The sequence below is a fragment of the Carcharhinus amblyrhynchos genome, chromosome 18 (assembly GCF_965287045.1).
Source record: "Carcharhinus amblyrhynchos chromosome 18, sCarAmb.v2.hapA, whole genome shotgun sequence".
In the NCBI taxonomy this organism is placed as follows: domain Eukaryota; kingdom Metazoa; phylum Chordata; class Chondrichthyes; order Carcharhiniformes; family Carcharhinidae; genus Carcharhinus; species Carcharhinus amblyrhynchos.
This window is the reverse complement of record NC_137341.1, coordinates 29,334,086-29,352,011: the sequence shown is the minus strand read 5'-3', so window position 1 is coordinate 29,352,011 and position 17,926 is coordinate 29,334,086. Positions and strand designations below refer to the sequence as shown.

Genomic DNA, 17,926 nt, shown 5'->3' with positions numbered 1-17,926 from the left:
AGCCATTTGTTATCTGAAGATAACTAGGAATGGGAAATAACTATTCCCCTATGCATCCAAAAAATAAGATAATGTGGATAGTTACTTAGATTCTATACAAATGTAATAAAAATGTGGCGGAGAAGTTATTTGACAGTAGAATAAAATAGGCAAGAACTGTTTCTCTTTTACTCAATTGCCTTCAAGTTTGTTGCTGAATGGTCCAGGCTGGCTTATAGTTTTAAAGGTGCATAGAAGCGTACAGATTGTTCAATTGCTAATTACATCACAAACTCCACCAATGCAGATCTGTGGGCGACATGGTGTCACAGTTGCCTCAGAGCACCAGGGACCTGAATTCAATTCTGGCCTCAGGTGACTGTCTGTGTGGAGTTTGCACATTCTCCCGATGTTGGTGTGTGTCCTCCAGATGCTCCGATTTCCACCCACAGTTCAGAGATGTATGGGTTAGGTTGATTGGCCATGCTAAATTGCCCTTTCGTGTCAAGGGGATGAGTCAGATAAATATGTGGCAGTACTGGGACAGAGCCTTGGTGGGATTGTTGTCGGTACAGGCTCAATGGGCCAAATGATACTGTAGGGATTCTATGATCTTTCCAAAGGTTCACTTTTACCAATTAAGAATGTCAAAACAAAGTAGAAAACATGGAAGGAACTTTCTTTTAAACCAAGAGTGGATCAGGTTATCAGGACAGGTTGTCGAGCAAGAGACCTCAGCGGGCCTCAAGTTGGAAAAAGAAAGATTCTTGTCAAGATTATTAGAAATGCACTTGGGGACTACTGTTGATAGGTGGACTTGGTGGACTGAAGGTCTCTCCCTGCCTGAATCTTACTATGTAAAATGTGCTTGGGTGGCCTGACTCAAATCCCTGTAGCCACCAGCTTCCCATAAATAAGTAGAGCTGTTATGGCTAATTTCCCCTGATCTTTGCGTATTCTGGATTTTTGGTTAGGGTTATTACAGACGGAGAATCATTTACCACCTCACCCACCCGAGGCCAATGGAGAATGCTGTTCTGCGAGCCTCGCACGCCCCAATTCCAGGACTGGCATACGGTAAAATTCCAGCCATTGTTTTACAGATGGATTTTTGTAGGATTGACCATTTACTGGCCTTGTGCTTGAGATCCAGTTAAGCGCAGTGATGGGTTGACTCTGGAGTAGGATGCTCTCTAACCACAAGAGAGCTGCAACTCATCCATAGTGAACCAACAAAGCAGCTTCTGATGAAATTCCTACTGAGGTCCACTGGCAAATTGAACTTAATTTAAGTTTTGATAAGAAGTCAAAGTAAATTCCATGACTTAACCATTTTCATCTGAATTATGTCTATAGTAATCTCCTCAAAAAGATATCCCAGCTCCTGAAGCATTCATGCAAGTTTCTGAGTAATGCCATGCTCATGACATCAGAATAAAAGTACACATGGTCAAAATGTGAGAAAAAGCCTTTCCCATCTCATTCATAAGGGTTCATTATAACATTATAAGGACAATGGGTGGGATTTTCCGGCCATGCTCACCCCATGGACAGAAAATCCTGCCTGAGGTCAAAGGACTTTAGCATGATTTGTGTGCTGCCCGTTACCATTCCCATGGTGGGCGGGAAGGGAAAATTCCATCCAACGTTTAAATGCTACTGTTGCTGTAGAGTATGTACAAAGGATGGGACAAGGATTAAATTATTTGGTGTTGGCCCTTGAATCTTTGGTGTTATAACGGAGGTCATATCCTAAAAATGTAGTGGGAGGGAGTATGGACTGGAAGTTGATAAAGTTGAAGAATTTAAAAAATATGTTTTCCCAGTAATTGCAGGTCTATGTTTCAGCATTTGAGTCTGGACTTTCATTAAGTTGGATGACTAGGTAGCCCCTTAAAAATGGTGGGTAGGTCCCACCTCCTGGGTTTCTGACCCCATTCCTGGGTGTCTAATTTTTGGGAATCCAGAAATGGAATAGGCTGGTTTGTGTCACCAGTCTGCACTCCTGACACTTTAGACCAGGCCAGCTCAATTGCAGGGCTGGGCACATCCTACTCCTTCATACTTTTCATGATTCAGGCCAGGTTTTTAAAGGAGTCATGGTTCATCCCCCACAAGAATTATGAACCTTAGTCTACAGGAGGGAACTTTTAAAATGGTGAGATCAAAGGGTCAAAGTAATGCCCCCTTTGTCAATGTCAGGACCCCACCCATCCCCTCTTGGCCTCTCTACCCACTGATGATTCCTCACGCCTGCAATGCCCCTCCACCCAGCCTTGTGGCACCTCAGTTCCCCTTTTACCAAGCTATGCCTTTCCACCCACCCTCATACTCAGCATACCAAGCAAGAACACTTCCATGTTCAGTGACCCACTATATATTGTAGAGAACCATAGTAGCAGTAGGATGTGTTTTATTAAAAAGCTTTGCAAAGAAATTTGTTCATTGCTTTCCACTATGTTTTGAAAGAGATGTTTCACTAGACCCTTTAGAATATCGATAACATTAGCCACAAACCCTTGAAAACGCTTAACCTTGTGTAATTAAACATTGTGTAATTGATCACAGAGAACCAGAACGGTCCATCAAGCAACATCTTCTGTGTGTTGCAGCTGTTTCAGTGAGAGTAATGAATGTCTGGGCTCTCAACCGAGCCTTATTATGTATGTTTGGCTGAGAATTTTGCCTGATTCCTACTTCCCACATCGGTATGAAAATCCAGTCCTTGATTTTACATTATTGGAGCATTCACCTTGCTCAGGATTGGACCTGTGCCTGCTCAAAGCAAACATAAGCCCAACCGTGTTGACCCAGAGCATATCTGAGTGAAACCAAGAGGGGAATGACCTGAGATATGAAACACAATTAATGATCTGGTCGATCTATCTGGGGTGAGCAGAATAAACACACCCTTCTCCTGGTTTCTTCAACATCTTAGATGAAACAAAAATCTGACAGGTTCTACCCCAAATAACAGGCTGTCTCTGCCTTACCATTGGAATTTTGTTGCCTTGTGAGGTGGAATTTTTATCTTTTTATCCTTTCTGCCCAACATTGGTTTATGCCATCAAAATTCACCAGTTCCATTACTTTCCAAGGTACTGCCCCAGCACTATAGTAGTGTTTTTTAGAGTTAGAGTTTATTTATTAGTCACAAGTAAAGCTTACATTAACATGCAATGAAGTTAATGTGAAATTCTGCCACCTGTTTGGATCAATGCACCTAACCAGCATGTCTTTCAGAGTGTGGGAAGAAACCGGAGCAGCCAGAGGAAACCCACACAGACATGGGGAGAATGTGCAAATTCCACACAGACAGTAACCCAAGCCAGGAATTGAACCCAGGTCCCTAGTGCTGTGAAGCAGCAGTGCTAACCACTGTGCTACAGTGCTGGTAGGGTGACACAGTTCATGATGTTACACTGATCCCTCCACCAGGCTGGCAGTAATCCTCAGTCACTCCCCCCACTCCCCTGCCCGCCACACTCATGCCCAGCTACATAATTTACTCTTTTTCTTAGGTTTAAAAATAACTCAGAGAGAGGACTTCTGCATCTTGTGTGCCTTCTTTCTCATTTACCTTGAAGGACATCCTCTGGCTATCTTCAAACTGGGGGGCACCCAGTTTGCCTTCGAGCTTCAGGAATCCTCTAGTCTTAATAGGAAGGGCAAGCTGCTCCCCTGGCCATTAATTGGCTGGTCTGGGGAAAATCACAGATCAGTGACTGTTCTCCACATCTAACCCACATTTGAGTCTAACAGAGGGTGTCAGGAAGGCTGCAGGGAAAAGCTGGCCCCTTGTGTGGCTCTTGCAATTGTGATGCTAATAAGGAAGAAGAAAATAAGTGGGTATCTGAAGAAAACAATTGACACAGATGACAGTCTCTTACTGGGCTACACTTTACCCTGTGCCATACCTAATAATGAGATACAGATTCCTAAAGGTTGGGTGAGGGGGGGGTCCTCATCATGCTTCTTTTTAACACATTGCAGAGCCTGATGTTGATCTGACTCCAATGTTATAGTCACTGGGCATTGATCTGAAATGCAGACTCATATTTCTCCTCCAAGTTGACAATTCGTTACTTTTACTGCTTGTTTGTGGGATTCTTCCATTTTTGCTCCCTAAGTAACTGCTTTATGGATTTTCATTCCCATAATTATATTGGACACATGCTTTCATTGTCCATTCATTTTTCTTCAATAGTTTTTAAACGATTCTAGCCTATTCTGACCTTCTCAATCTCAGTAACTATTTCTCTTCCCTCGGGTCTTATTGGTTCAGTTGTTGTGTGTGGTCTGTGACCTAAGGAGTCTCTCATCTCCATATTCAAGTATGTTATTAGAAGTGGAAAATATATTACTGAGTAATTTAAAAAAAAGCTGAAGGGCAGTAACTATTGTGAAATCACAAATGCATGTAGCATAGGCTAATAAACAAAACACACAAATAGGCTGAGATTTTCTGCCCCCCCAGCATGTTTTACAAACTTTATTTTGGAACAGTTAGAATATAACAAAAATAATTAGCATAATATTACCAATTGAAATACTTAGGCATGACAAAGTATAATTCCTAACAGCTAGCTATCGCTGTTGTTCCAATTCAGCATATCCCCCATAGGCATAAATCCCTTCTATAGAAACAGTTGGCAAAGAAACCAAAGATGCTTATGTGATGGAGTTCAAGCTTTTTAACACTCCTGGACAGAGATCCAGACAGCAGTTTTCAGAGAAGCATATATCTCAAAACAGCGAACCGTCTCTGGCAGTTCCCAGATTCCAGACTTCAGAGACAAAAAAGAGAAGCCCTTCATCTTCTCCCAGAAAAGAGACTGAGCTTGAGTTCTCTGTAATGAGCTTGGCTGTGCCCAGTCATTTGACCATATCTGTTAATTGTCCCAATCAAGCCCCACTCTACAAAATCCCAGAGCTACATCAAGAACGGCAGGACAGCTTTAGTTCATATTAAGTAAATACGCTGCTGTAACAACAATATAGAATGCCGCTTGTAGATAGAATAGCTCAGATAAAATGGAAGGAACTACTAGAAACATCCTGAACAGAAACATGACTAAAATACATTTCTTAATGGCACAGTGTCATCGCAAATGTACTTGCCTGGTGGAAGTAAGATAACAAATTTTAATATGCCTTGACGTATACTCATGGAGATACAGGCCAGAATTTTATCATCCTGCCTGCCATGGGAATTGGAGTGAGTGAAGGGTGGACCATGGAAAGATCCATTGACCTTGGGTGGGATATTCCAATTTTGGGGTGAGTGAGGCTGGAAAATCCTACCCATAGGGCAGAATCTTCTTATTTTTAGGCAGAGTGGCACAGCGCATGGGAAAAATGGTGTGGAATCTGTTGGTCGCAAAAGTAGTTTCCTTTGCTGTATTTTTAGGATTTCAGTAAAAGAATATTAAGGGCAGGTTCCATTATGTCACGTTGTCAGGGTGGGTTCTGATTGACTTAGTATAAAAAGGGTGCTTCGTTTTAAAAAAAATTAAGATAGAACCTTCCCACATGGAACACCCACGCAGGCAACACCATTCCCCCAACATGGCACTCAGCCCTGGCAGTACCTGGCACTGCTCGGGCACTCCCCTGATACTTCCAAGGAAGTGCTGGGGGCAATGTGGGTGTATTGCCAGGGGGCATTGTCAGGGTACTGCCTGGGAATGGCTGTCTCCCCCTGGGGGGTGCATTAACCTGCTCATCAGGGGTCCTGGCATTATTCTAATGGAAGAGGCATTATTCTAATGGTGCTGGGGCCCGATAATTATATGTAAATACATTCAAACAGGAACTCTGATGTTCAACATTGGTAATTCCTATTATGTCATTGGCAGGGTGCGGGGATAATCAGAACGAGAAATTCCACCAGCGTAAACTGCGATTTGGGACTCCCGTGGGGTTTCCTGTTCCTGCAGCTGAGCCCACAATCTGAAAGTGGAGTGTAAAATCCACTCCCCGCAATAGGTTCTGCCCTGGTCCACAAGAGCTTGGATAATCCCATTTTAAAAGAAATGCACCTGGTTTTAGAATTTTTATGTTGGATAAAAGTGGTTTGATTTTTGCTTTTCTTACAGATATGCACGGCACGTTCGTAGTTCTGCTTCCGCTCAGTCTCATCCTGATGGTTTTTGGAGGAATGGTTGGATTCATTAGCATCTTAGCACGAGCCTATGCCTTACTACTGTTGACTGGAACTCTTTTCCTATTTGGAGGTAAGACTAACTTAAAAATCAAGTCTCATTTTCATTCCTTAGTTTTATCGTCCCTGAGATATCCTCCTTTTGTCCCTGCAGAGAGTGAGCCCTCACCCTTGGCAATTTCAGATCCTATCCACCTCTATTTGGCTCCCTTTACCATTTCTCCTCTGAACTCATTACTCTCATCCTCCCTAAATCTCTCCCTTTGTTTAAACACTCCTACTCATATGTATGGCTACCCTTTTAGCCTCGCCATCTCTAGTGGGCTCCCAATTCCTGTGGTCTCAACCACTGACAAACGTAACTTTGACCACTGCATAATATCCCTCACCACTTCCATCCCTCCAGCTCCTTGCAACCCAATTCCCTAACCACTGTGCCCACCATACTGAACCACTTTCTGTGAGTGTGGTGGAGGCAGATTCAATTGAGACATTCAAGAGGGAATTGGATAGTTATTGGGATCAGCAATAGGGAGGGAATGGAACAGGGTAGGAGCTTCCAGTCAGCAATCAGGAGTGGCCAGGAGGTCAGCAATTGGAGGGAGAAAGGTGTGCAGCAATCATGAGTGTCAGGGAAGCGTTAGGCATGCAAAGGTATGGGTTGAAGGCAAGGCTAGAAAGTGGGATTGTAAGAGGCTGAAGGCTTCCTTGAGAGGCTCAGGAGCCCTGCTGCTCTTGAATAACAAAAAACGCTGAAGGAATTACTAACTGGGATAAGCCTCTAATTCACTGCTGAATTTTCAAATCCCAAGAAATTTTTGCAGCATGATTTAATTTTAAATCAGGATCCCAATTTCATTAAAGTAGTCCAATTTCAATATGGTAATAAGCCTGCCACTGTGTCTTGGCAAGTCACTGGTAAACCCTGATATTTGCTGTTGTGAGAAAGGCAGAGGGCTGTTCCCAAACTGGTAGTGGAGTGAGGTGGGGGAGGAGGTTTAATAACAAAGTCAAACAAAAACACAGTAAGTGACCTACTCTGGAGTTTCTCTTGCACAACACTTGTGAAAATGTCATAAAAATGGTACACATATTGTTAAAGGGAAAGGCAGTGGTATAGTGGTATTGTCACAGTACTGGTAATGTTGTGGGAGCCTGGGTTTGACTATTACCATGGCAGATGATGGAATTTGAATTCAATTTAAAAACAAAATCTAGATTAAATGTCTAATGATGACCATCAAACCACTGCCAATTGTCATAAAAAAATGAAATCTGCCATTTTTAAACAGTCATTTATTTGAAGTTTGTGTATTAGCCACAAGTATGCTTACATTGACACTGCAAAGAAATTACTGTGAAATTCCTCTAGTTGCCACATCTGGCGACTGTTTGGGTGCACTGAGGAAGAATTTAGCATGGCGAATGCACCTAACTAGTACATCTTTTGGACTGTGAGAAGAAACTAGAGCAGCCGCCGGAAACCCATGCAGTCACAGGGAGAACGTGCAGATTCCACACAGGCAGTGACTCAGGCTGGGAATCGAACCCGGGTCCCTGGTGCTGTGAGGCAGCAGTGCCAACCACTGTGCCACCCCTTTAGCACCTTTAATATAGTAAAACGGTGGCAAGTAACATCACTAAAGGATAATAATATGAAAGCAAAATACTGCAGTTGCTGGAATCTGAAACAAAAGCAGAAAATTCTGGAAATTCTCAGCAGATCTGACAGTTTCTGTGGAGAGAGAATAGAGCCAATGTTTCAAGTCTGGGTGACCCTTCGTCAGAGCACAGAGATAACAAGATGGGAGAGGATATTACGACACGTGACTATCATTTTGGTTAAGGAAATGTCTTTGAATCATAGAATCCCTACAGTGCAGAAGGAGGCCATTTGGCCCATTGCATCTACACTGACCACAATCCCACCCAGGCACTATTCCCGTAACCCCACATATTTACCCTGCTAATTCCCCTGTCATTAGGGTCAATTTAACATGGCCAATCAACCTAATCTGCACATCTTTGGACTGTGGGAGGAAAGCAGGGCACCTAGAGGAAATCCACACAGACACAGGGAGAGTGTGCAAACCCTACACAGACAGTGAGCTGAGGCCAGAATTGAACCTGGGTCCCTGGCGCAGTGAGGTGGCAGTGCTAACCACTGTGCCATCCCTTAAGCATATTCTGAAATGAGGAGAGAGAAGTAGAGGTAGAAAGGTTTGTGGATGGAATTTCAGACATTGGGGCTTCATCATCCAAATGTGTGACCTCCAATGGTGGGACAGAGGGAGCTGGAGAAGGGCAAGAGGCCAGTACTGGAGGAACGCAAAATTGTTGAATGATTGTAGTGCTGGAGGAAATTACAGAAATAGGACAGGGTGAGGCCATGGAGAGGTTTAAAGACAAAGATGAGAATTTTAACTTGGCAATGTTGTGAGGGACTGGGAGCAAATGTAGGTCAGTGTGTATGGGTGAGTGGACGAAAGTGGTTCCACCCTCTTATAGGCATCCTACATTATAAACACATAGGATATGGTATGAAGGGGACCAAGGGGAGTCTTCCTGCCTTCACTTCACCACTGATCATTAAGGAGTTTGGGAGCTGAACTGCTCCATCTGCAGATTTAAGTCTGTCCCTTGTGGCTTTTATCTCTGTAATGTTGTTCATTGACTAGTTGCCCTGCCCTTTCATCCTTGGCTAATGGGTTGAGAAGGCTTTTGAGACTCATTGAAAACCATCAGAAATGTTACCTCTCAATCGTAAGAAAGCTCTTCAGCTATCCTCCTGTTAAATATCATAAATCCCAGCGCTGAATTAATCCTGACACCTGAAGCTCTGCTCCTGAACAGAATCAGTAGTACTGGTCACTGTCAGTATCTTATATTCTTCTAAAATCACCAGTGCCATTTTGGCAAAAATTATTCCAAAAGTGGAAACTCAAGACCAGGATATTTTTAGCTGGCTTAATGGTAATTTGCTGCATTTCTGTGTGGATTACACAAAATGGTTTTCCAGAACTCGTGTTGAAAAGTCTTTCCCATTGTATTCGAGTGAATATCGACATGGCCACGTCAGACCTGTCACACATTCAGGCAGAATGATACTCTTCAAATATTGTTGACAAATCACAGAGACATTTTCATTTCTATACCAGCTGTCCTTCCATCTGCCTGAATTTAAATGATTCATGTGTGCAGCCAGCACTCCCCATGCTGCTCATTAGCTCATGCTGCACACTCCAGCAGGCGGTCCTAATAGCCTGAGTGAATATAGTGCTACTTAAATAATGCAGGCACTTCTTACACCACTGTGGCTGTAAGTAGAATCAAAGAGTCCCTCTAGTGTAGAAGGAGGCCATTTGGCCCATCGAGTTTGTACTGGCAATAATCCTACCCAGGTGCTATCCCTGTAACCCCACATATTTGGCAATTTAACATGGCCAATCTACCTAATCTGCACATCTTTGGAGTGTGGGAGGAAGCAGGAACATCCAGAGAATACCTACACGGACACAGGGAGAATGTGCAAACTCGACACAAACAATGTACCGAGGCCAGAATTTAACCTGGCTCCCTGGCACTGTGAGGCAGCAGTGCTAACCACTATGCCACTGTGCCACCTCTTAATATTAGCACTATTTCAACCCTTGCATTATTTCAAGCCTTGCTCTCATAATATACAGCTTGCACACACTTGTTGGTGTTCAGCTATGACACTCCTTCACTGAAGTGTATTGTGGGACCCTCACTAGTGCATTTCTTTGTTCTCTACAAGAAAAAGAGATGCATAATGGCAGAAAACAGCAGAGATCTGGAGGACAACAAGTTTATTTGTTGGGGGGCACAGTGGTTAGCACTGCTGCCTCACAGCACCGGGGACCTGGGTTCAATTCCAGCCTTGGGTGACTGTCTGTGTGGAGCTTGCACATTCTTCCCGTGTCTGCATGGGTTTCCTCCGAGTGCTCCGGTTTCTCCCATCGACTGAAAGATGTGCTAGTTAGGTTGATAGGCCTTGCTAGATTAGCCCTTAGTGTCGGGGGTTAGCAAGGGTAAATAGGGATTAAGGGGATAAGGTCTGGATGGGTTTGTGGTCAGTGCAGACATGACGGGCTGAATAGCCTCTTCCTGGCACTGTATGGATTCTATGATTCTATATTTACATGTGTTCTCACCCTTGGAGGATTGAGATCTGGTCATCAGGGGAAGTGGTACTGCTGAGACCCTGCCCAATGGTATTGATGGAGGGATTCATACTGAGGATCTCTGCATACCTCTTCTCTTCTGTTTCACCAACTGCAGAGGGAGCAAGTACAATACTTCTTATTTTCACCTCTCTTCTTACTGCAACCCAACCCTTGTCCATTTTTCATTCTGGACACTCCAGTTAGAGAAGGAGGAAGAAGGTAGCAAAGGTGAAGAGGGTCCTTCACTCGATCTTGCAGTTGCAGCCACCAGCATAGAGCTTGAAACTGCCAAGATTTTAGAGGCTGGAATAGAGGAGGGTAGAGTTGTGCAGGGTACAGTTGTGCAGGAGCCAAGGCAGAGGCGGAAGATAGAGTAGGTACCAACTCGCGAGGGTGAGGCCGTGCACGAGTTCTGCTTCGGAGAAGTCAGATGCTGACTTCAGTGAGCCAGGATACTGAAAACTTCTGCTGCATATACATAACCAAATTCTTACTGTATCAGGATAGCTTTCTAAAAGCCTGCACACAATGAACACAGAGGGATCCAATACCAATTTGGTTTAAAGTTTTGCACAGGGCTTTAAATCCATCCTTATGGGATGGGTGTTTTTCAAGTTCATGTATGGGGTGTGGGTGTCACTGGCTGGGCCAACATTTATTGCCCATCCCTAATTGCCCTTGAGAAGGTGGTGTTGAGCTGCTTTCTTGAACCTCTGCAGTCCATGTGGTGTAGGTATACCCACAGTGCTATTAGGGAGGGATTTTGACCCAGCGACAGTGAAGGAACGACGATATATTTGAGCCAGGATGGTGAGTAGCTTGGAGAGGACTCCCATGTGTCACCACCATCAGCACCTCTGAGGAACCCAGCTTGTCACAGCTTCCAAGGTAGCTCAGGCAGCTTCTATCATTGATTTGAGTGCTATAGTGGCAACTCAGACCTCTGTCCTTGCAGCTCTGAATACTCCATTCAAAGAGGCTTCCTGGCCAACACAGCAACCCATTGACTGTTTTCTGACACATCAGTAGGATTGCTGAGATGCTGTCAGAGTTCTCTTAGTAACAGCAATCTAAAAGGCACTCAGTCAACTCCTTTCACGAACAGCGCTGGACACCATGCATCCAATGCAAGGTCTTTAATTATTTGTGCACAAGGAGAACTCTCCACTGCCAAATCAGATTGACCGGAGCAGTTCCGAGGCTACAGAGAAACAGATCAGCAGTTATAGTCAATTACAGCAAATCAGGAACAAGAGATTTTTCACATCTTTCATTGACCTACATATTTAAATCCTGGCCTTTCACCCTTTCTCATTCGATAAAAAACTGATTTCTGCAAATCCATCATTTGTATAGCATATCCTCATACCTTGCCTTTGGTATTTGTTATGGGAAAAACCTGGTCTTGTTCATGCTCTGGTGAAGGCTGAAAAAGGAAAATGTTGGGGGGCCTGTGAAGAAATAACAGAGACAGACTTCTTTTGAAGGTCAGTAAGCTGATAAACATTTTCCACGACTGTACAGAGAAAGCATGATTTTTTAATTTGAACACTTTAACTTCTGCACAATTTAACTCCTGAACTATGAAACTTCAATCTGAACTTTTTAACTTCCACAGTGCCAGCTAGCAGAGTGGCAATGGCTCCATGAAAGACAAACCCGTAATCTTTTTCAGGGTAATGCTATTTCAGCCCTAACCCAGCCACCCTGTCAGTGCCCTTTCTGTTGGCCTATTAGTCTGCCAACTCAGACTGTTGCATCCCAGGCTGAGATGCTGCAGTCTGAAGCTGGGCACTCTAGGTCCAGATGTTCAAGGTCACCCTCCAAGATAATTTGCTAGTTAGAGGTCAATAGCCTTCAACCAGCCATGCTGCAGCCACTGAGGAAGCAGCTCATTTAAGCCGACAAAAGGCAATGTTGCATTGATATCCTTATGCTATCTGCAGGTAACACAGGTGAGGTGAGTGGATTATGTTTACTTGGGGAGTTTTGATAGTGTTTAATTACAACTGAAGTAGTGTAAACAGCAGACGAATCTATAGACATCCTGTTGCCTAGGGTATGATAGCGCAGAGAGGCCATGGCTCCTGGTTTCATGATTACATCCAGGTATCTGGCTCACCAGCATGTTAAACTTCTTAAAGAGACATCACTCTTAAAGTGATATTACAACAAAAGTCAGGCACAATGGAATTGCAGAGAGATATTTAGTTTATTTTTGGTGACCAAGGAAGCTGAAGCTGTGACAGGTCAAATACAGTTGACCCAGAGGATGCCTGCAGATTGAAGAGATAGAGAATGCTGCCAGGATAACATGCATTCATCTGCCTGTGATCAGCACTGGCTGCAAATTGAGGGATTAGAATACCTTTCAGTTCAGCAGTATGGTGAGTTCATATGAGGTTCACAAAGGGTGATGTGCATGCAGTCAATGGCACTCATAGGCAACAAGGAATGGGATGAAACTGTGGCTGGGATATTCCACCCCCCTCCCCAACATTTCACCCCCCCCCCACCCATTCCAGCCAACTCCCTCCGCTCCCCCTGTAGCATGCTTTCCAGCAGTGGAGACAGCTCACCAGTGGCTTCTGGTCCCACCAAAACCAATGGTGGGGTTAGGCCATTTCGATCCTAACCACAATTTGTGAAGCAAAAATGTCTCGTGTGTTTGTCCTCGAGGTAACATACTTTCTCCTGATGACACTGTCCTGAAATGTTAACCCCACCTCCCTCTCCATAGATACTACCTGAACTGCTGGATAATTTTTGCTTTTCTCTTTTTGGGATGCCATGTTGAGATACGATACTCAGGCAAAACAATACATTAATGAATTAAATCATTAACAAATTTATTCAAGGTATACATGCAATAAAGAATGGATAAGAAAATCTAACCTGAAAATCAAACATGATGTGTGAGAAAAAAACATTTTCATATGAATGGTTTTGGAATGCAGTGACTGGAAGTGTGGTGGAGGCAGGTTCACTTCAGACATTCAAGAGGGCATTAGATCATCACTTGAATAGAAGCAATGTGCTGGAGTATGGGGAGAAGGCAGGAGAATGGCACTAAATCACAATAGTCATTTGGAGAGCCAGGGCAGACACAATGGACCAAATGGTCTCCTTCTGTGTCATAATGATTCTGGGTCTTGGGCAGTGTGCTCCTGAATTTCTGAGATGTGCTGCTAGTAAATAAGGCTCCTTGCTAAGAGTGCAGTCTTGCAATATTACCTTTACCAAATATCCTTTGCCTTTTCTTCATTGCATTTAGATCGTAAATTGCTAACATCTCATCCTCTAAGTAGCAAGTTTTGTCTTAAGAATAGCTATATTGTAAGATGGCATTGGCTACATCATTAATGGAGGCATTCTGAATAGAGTCGAATATTGGAATATTCAAGGAGAAACCTTATTCCGGACTTTATAAAAGAGGAAAGGCCGTGGTGAAGCAACTATAAGTCGTTCAGTGAGGACATTGCCTTGAGGAATTTCTGCAGCAACATCTTAAGGGTACAGTGTTTGCCCTTCAATAACTGTGACCCATCTTCCTTTATACCCGACATAGCCAGGCTCTGGATGGCTTCCTCCCATTGATTTCAATTTTTCTGGTGCTGATTGATGCCATGTTCAGTCATATGTCGCCCTGATGCCAAAGGCAGCCATTCTCATCCTCTCTGTGTTCATGTTTGAAACAAAACTCCATTGAGCCATGAAACTGAATGGTTCTACCTGAGCCCAAATTGAGGGGGGAGTTTTCCCTTCCTCCCCCGCCATGGGAATCATAGTAGGAGAGGGGTTGGTGAATCATGCAAAGGTCTGTTGACCTTGGGCAGGATTTTCTGATTTGGGGGCGAACACGGCTGGAAAATCTCGCCCTGAGTGTTGGTAGGCTGATTATTGGTGATCAGTTGTTGTTTGAAGATACAATTGATGGAAGTTTCCATTGCTTATACAATGATTAGAAGAAGGCTGACATAGCAGAAATTGACAGATTATATTTGTCCGGTAGGAAATGATAAAATGGGCCATTGTCCTTATTGTCAGGTCGATACCAGTGTCATACCTGTCTTAGAAAAAAACTTGGTTGTGAGAGTTGTTAGTTCCTGTATGCAGTTCTTCAGCATTACAAGTGAAATGACGATGCAAGCTTTTACTGCATGCTGTACACTGACCTTTTCTTAGGGTCAAATAGAGTAAACCTTGGCATCTGTGGTGATAGGCATCTCTACATTGAAGCGTCGAAGGATTGTCATGCCAACCATTCTTTATTTTTTTTCATTCTGACTCATTTCAAAAGAGAAAGTGAATTACCAATATGGAATTGTTGGTGACAGCTACATGATTGAATCTGCATAACTTAGCTCAGCCTCCAGGCCAGCTAGTAGTTAATTTATCATTCAGTCTTTTGAATGCTTTACACTGTCTACTCCGGTTTAAAAATTAGATGGATATTTCATTTTGAGCACTGGACAGGTTATTGGAGACCAAAGTAGAAAGGCTGAGTGGTAGTGGGACAAGGAGAAGTGTTGCAGTCTGGAATTAGGAACATGGAATAATTGGGGAATGGGATCTTCGAATCCAGGAGAATCAAAAGGAAGAGTGCTCTGGGATGAGATACTGTTGGGGGAGTGAGGAGAATCTGATGATATTTTTGGATGGGAAGGGTAAAGAGGATCAATAGTTTCAAGTATTTCCCCACACCCCTCCCTTCCAATCCCATCCCATCCCATCTCCCTCATCTACAGGAGTTAATTTCCTACTATTTGATCTTGGACGTGCTTCATACTATTGCAGGTAACAGGGCTCACATCTCCCAAAACATTTCTTGTCTCCAGCAGGAAAAGCAGTCTGATTCCCATTGGTGGGTCAGCATGATCCAGATCACAATCCATCCATGATTGGGAATTTTTTGGAGCTTGGTGTGATTCCTGCCGGAAAAGAGGTGTCCGGGACCAATAAGGCTGGCTCCTGAGATTCGGGCGCCTTTTTTAAATGGCGCCCCAGTCTCAAGACAACCCGACAAAGTCCACCTCCTACCCACTCACCCCTGACCACTCACCAACAAAGATTCCCCCTGTCGTTTGCATCAGCCGCTCCCCTCACTGTTGCTACAAACAGCTCCCCCCTCCAATTCAGTGAAACCCTGCCAAGGGGTTGCCAAAGCACATCTCCCCGGCTCAGACCTCCCCCCGCTTCAATACTCTCCCATGGCCTCCTTCAGCCCCTTTCCTTTGGCAGTGCCAGACTGGCAGTGCCAGATGCCAATGGGCAGCATCCTGACCACCTGGGGGCTCCAGTGACCTCTAAGTGGCCCCGGTGTGGTCATCATGTTGGGTTTCCGCTTGTAGGGACCAGTAGTGATTCCCACTGGCATCATGTCGCACCAGTGGATGGGAGAAGTGGAAGAGCTGGGTGAATTCAGCTTAAAACAGATCCTGTATACTTAAATTGGCTCTTAAATATGCTAATCTGGTTCACGCCCTCGCTGGCTGTGAACCAAATTACATCACTAGCAGGGGATAGGGAGAATCTCAAAATGAGTTCTCCCCGGTGCAAGTCTTGCTACAGCCCCTGTCACGAGATTCTCTAGCTGTAACGGGATCTGTGCCTGTGCACGTGGAGCCAATGATATGCCCCCACAATTACACAAATGTGTGCTCCTGGCAGGAAATCTTGTCTGAAAGAAGTATACATTGGGAAATTATATAAGGCGTAAGAACAGAAGAACTAGGAGTCATCTTGATCAATTGGGCCAGAGGGCTGACAAATGGCAAATGGAGTTTAATTTAGATAAATGCAAAGTGATGCATTTTGGTAGATTGAACCAGGGCTGGACTTACTCAGTTAATGGTAGGGCGCTGGGGAGACTTACAGAACAATGACTTATTTACACTTCCCCCTACAGAAGTACTGTTTGGTAAAATTAGCTTTATAGAATCATACAGCACACAAGGTGACTATTCAAATCTAATATGTTTGTGCCAGCAGTTAGCAGTTAATACCTCACTCTGTCTGTGTTTTATTAAGTATATAGAGATTTGCTGATTGCTATCTCCTAAAAAAATTCAAACTGAACACGGACCTAAAATGACTGAATGTCTGCCTGACTCTGAACATAAGAATCTACTTGGCAGTATCAGGGAAACTCGCATACTATTATCCCTGAAGGGTTACTAATGATCCCCTGTGAGCTGCACAGACTAAATTCAAAGGGAGCTATACAAAGACCATCTTCATTTCATCACCTTGGCTGCCGACAGGAGTCTGCTCATCTGCCAAGACAAAGGGCCCCGTAAACTTCTTTTTTAATCCTTAATCATTGAGACATTCAACAATCTCAGGGATCCAGACAAGGGATACACCTTCTCCGCAAAGACAGTGTTGTGAGGTGGAAGTTATGTGACACAGGTTTCTGGTTTGTGGAACCAGTAATATTGCCTTGCTGAACTGCAAGGCCTCAGACTGCTTCTTCTAAAAATCTCACTAGGAGTCTCACAAGCAACGAGCTTTGGCCCAGGTTGGACACCTGGCCCCATTTACACACTGGACCATCGCCCACGAGAATGATTCATCCCTGCCGGCCTATCTCATCACCTGAAGTCAACACCACTGGAAAAATGAATGATCGAGCATTGGTTTCAGCGCACCAACCTCCATGAAGGAATATCTAATCAGACTTTAATCTGTACTCTGGAACCCACATGAAATAATGTTTCTTTTCTTTGTGGCCTCAGCACTGTAAATCTTCCCTTTCTCTATCCTGTGTTTACTATGTGAATGCAAAGGAGGCAACATTACAAACCCCACCCCCCGATATCCTCCAGTGTTTTGAGTATGTGCAGATAAACTAGCTCTTTGAGTTCTTCTTGTCTCGAGTTTACTGTAGGGTTAGTAATGAAAATTGGAACACATCAAACCTGAGGGTTTGGAGAATACACCATTCTGTATAAAGGGAAGCAAATAAAGAAAACACATTTCTGTCTCTGGTGAGATGAGAAATTAGTGCAGTTTAAATTAACCCCCATTCCTGGCTATAGCACAGCTGTCTGTGAGAGCTATGGATTAGCCTCAGTCTCTTGGTCTATCCTCATAACAAGGCAATTTTTTTTCTTTGAAAGTAAAGATCCAATTCTCTTTTGAAGGTTAAATCTTCCACCACCCATTTAGGCAATGCATTCCAATCAGTAACAATTTGTGCCGTTAAACAAATTCTCCTCTCTTCCCCTGGGAAGAGGCTTTTAGGCAATTATTTTAAACCTATATCCTTTGGTGACTGACTGACTGTGTCCTGTGTTCTGGGGCTGCGATGGTCGATTGTTGACACCCACATCTTGTATCAGATATGATTTGAGCCACTGGAAGGTTTTTCACTTAACCCCGATGACCTCAGGTTTACTCAGACTCTTGTCTATGATTTTCAGTTAAATGTCATCTTAATGTTAAGAGCAGTTGCTTTGATAGTGCTAAGTGGTGAGGGTTACCCTACAGTTGTAGAGAGCTCTGTCTAGGCTGCATCTAGGTTACAGTATACAACTGTGAACATTGCACTTCAGGAAGGATTATATGGATCTTGGAGAGGGTGCAGAGCAGATTC

General features: G+C 43.8%; 1 protein-coding gene across 1 annotated transcript in view; it reads left to right on the top strand.

The window, feature by feature from the left end:
• tmem114 (transmembrane protein 114) overlaps window positions 1-17,926 on the top strand; it is a 74,354-nt gene that overhangs the window by 11,212 nt on the left and 45,216 nt on the right. The window contains exon 3 of the mRNA XM_080206101.1: window positions 6,078-6,215. Within this exon, the coding sequence (XP_080062227.1) occupies window positions 6,078-6,215 (138 nt within the window). The remainder of the gene's footprint in view (window positions 1-6,077; window positions 6,216-17,926) is intronic.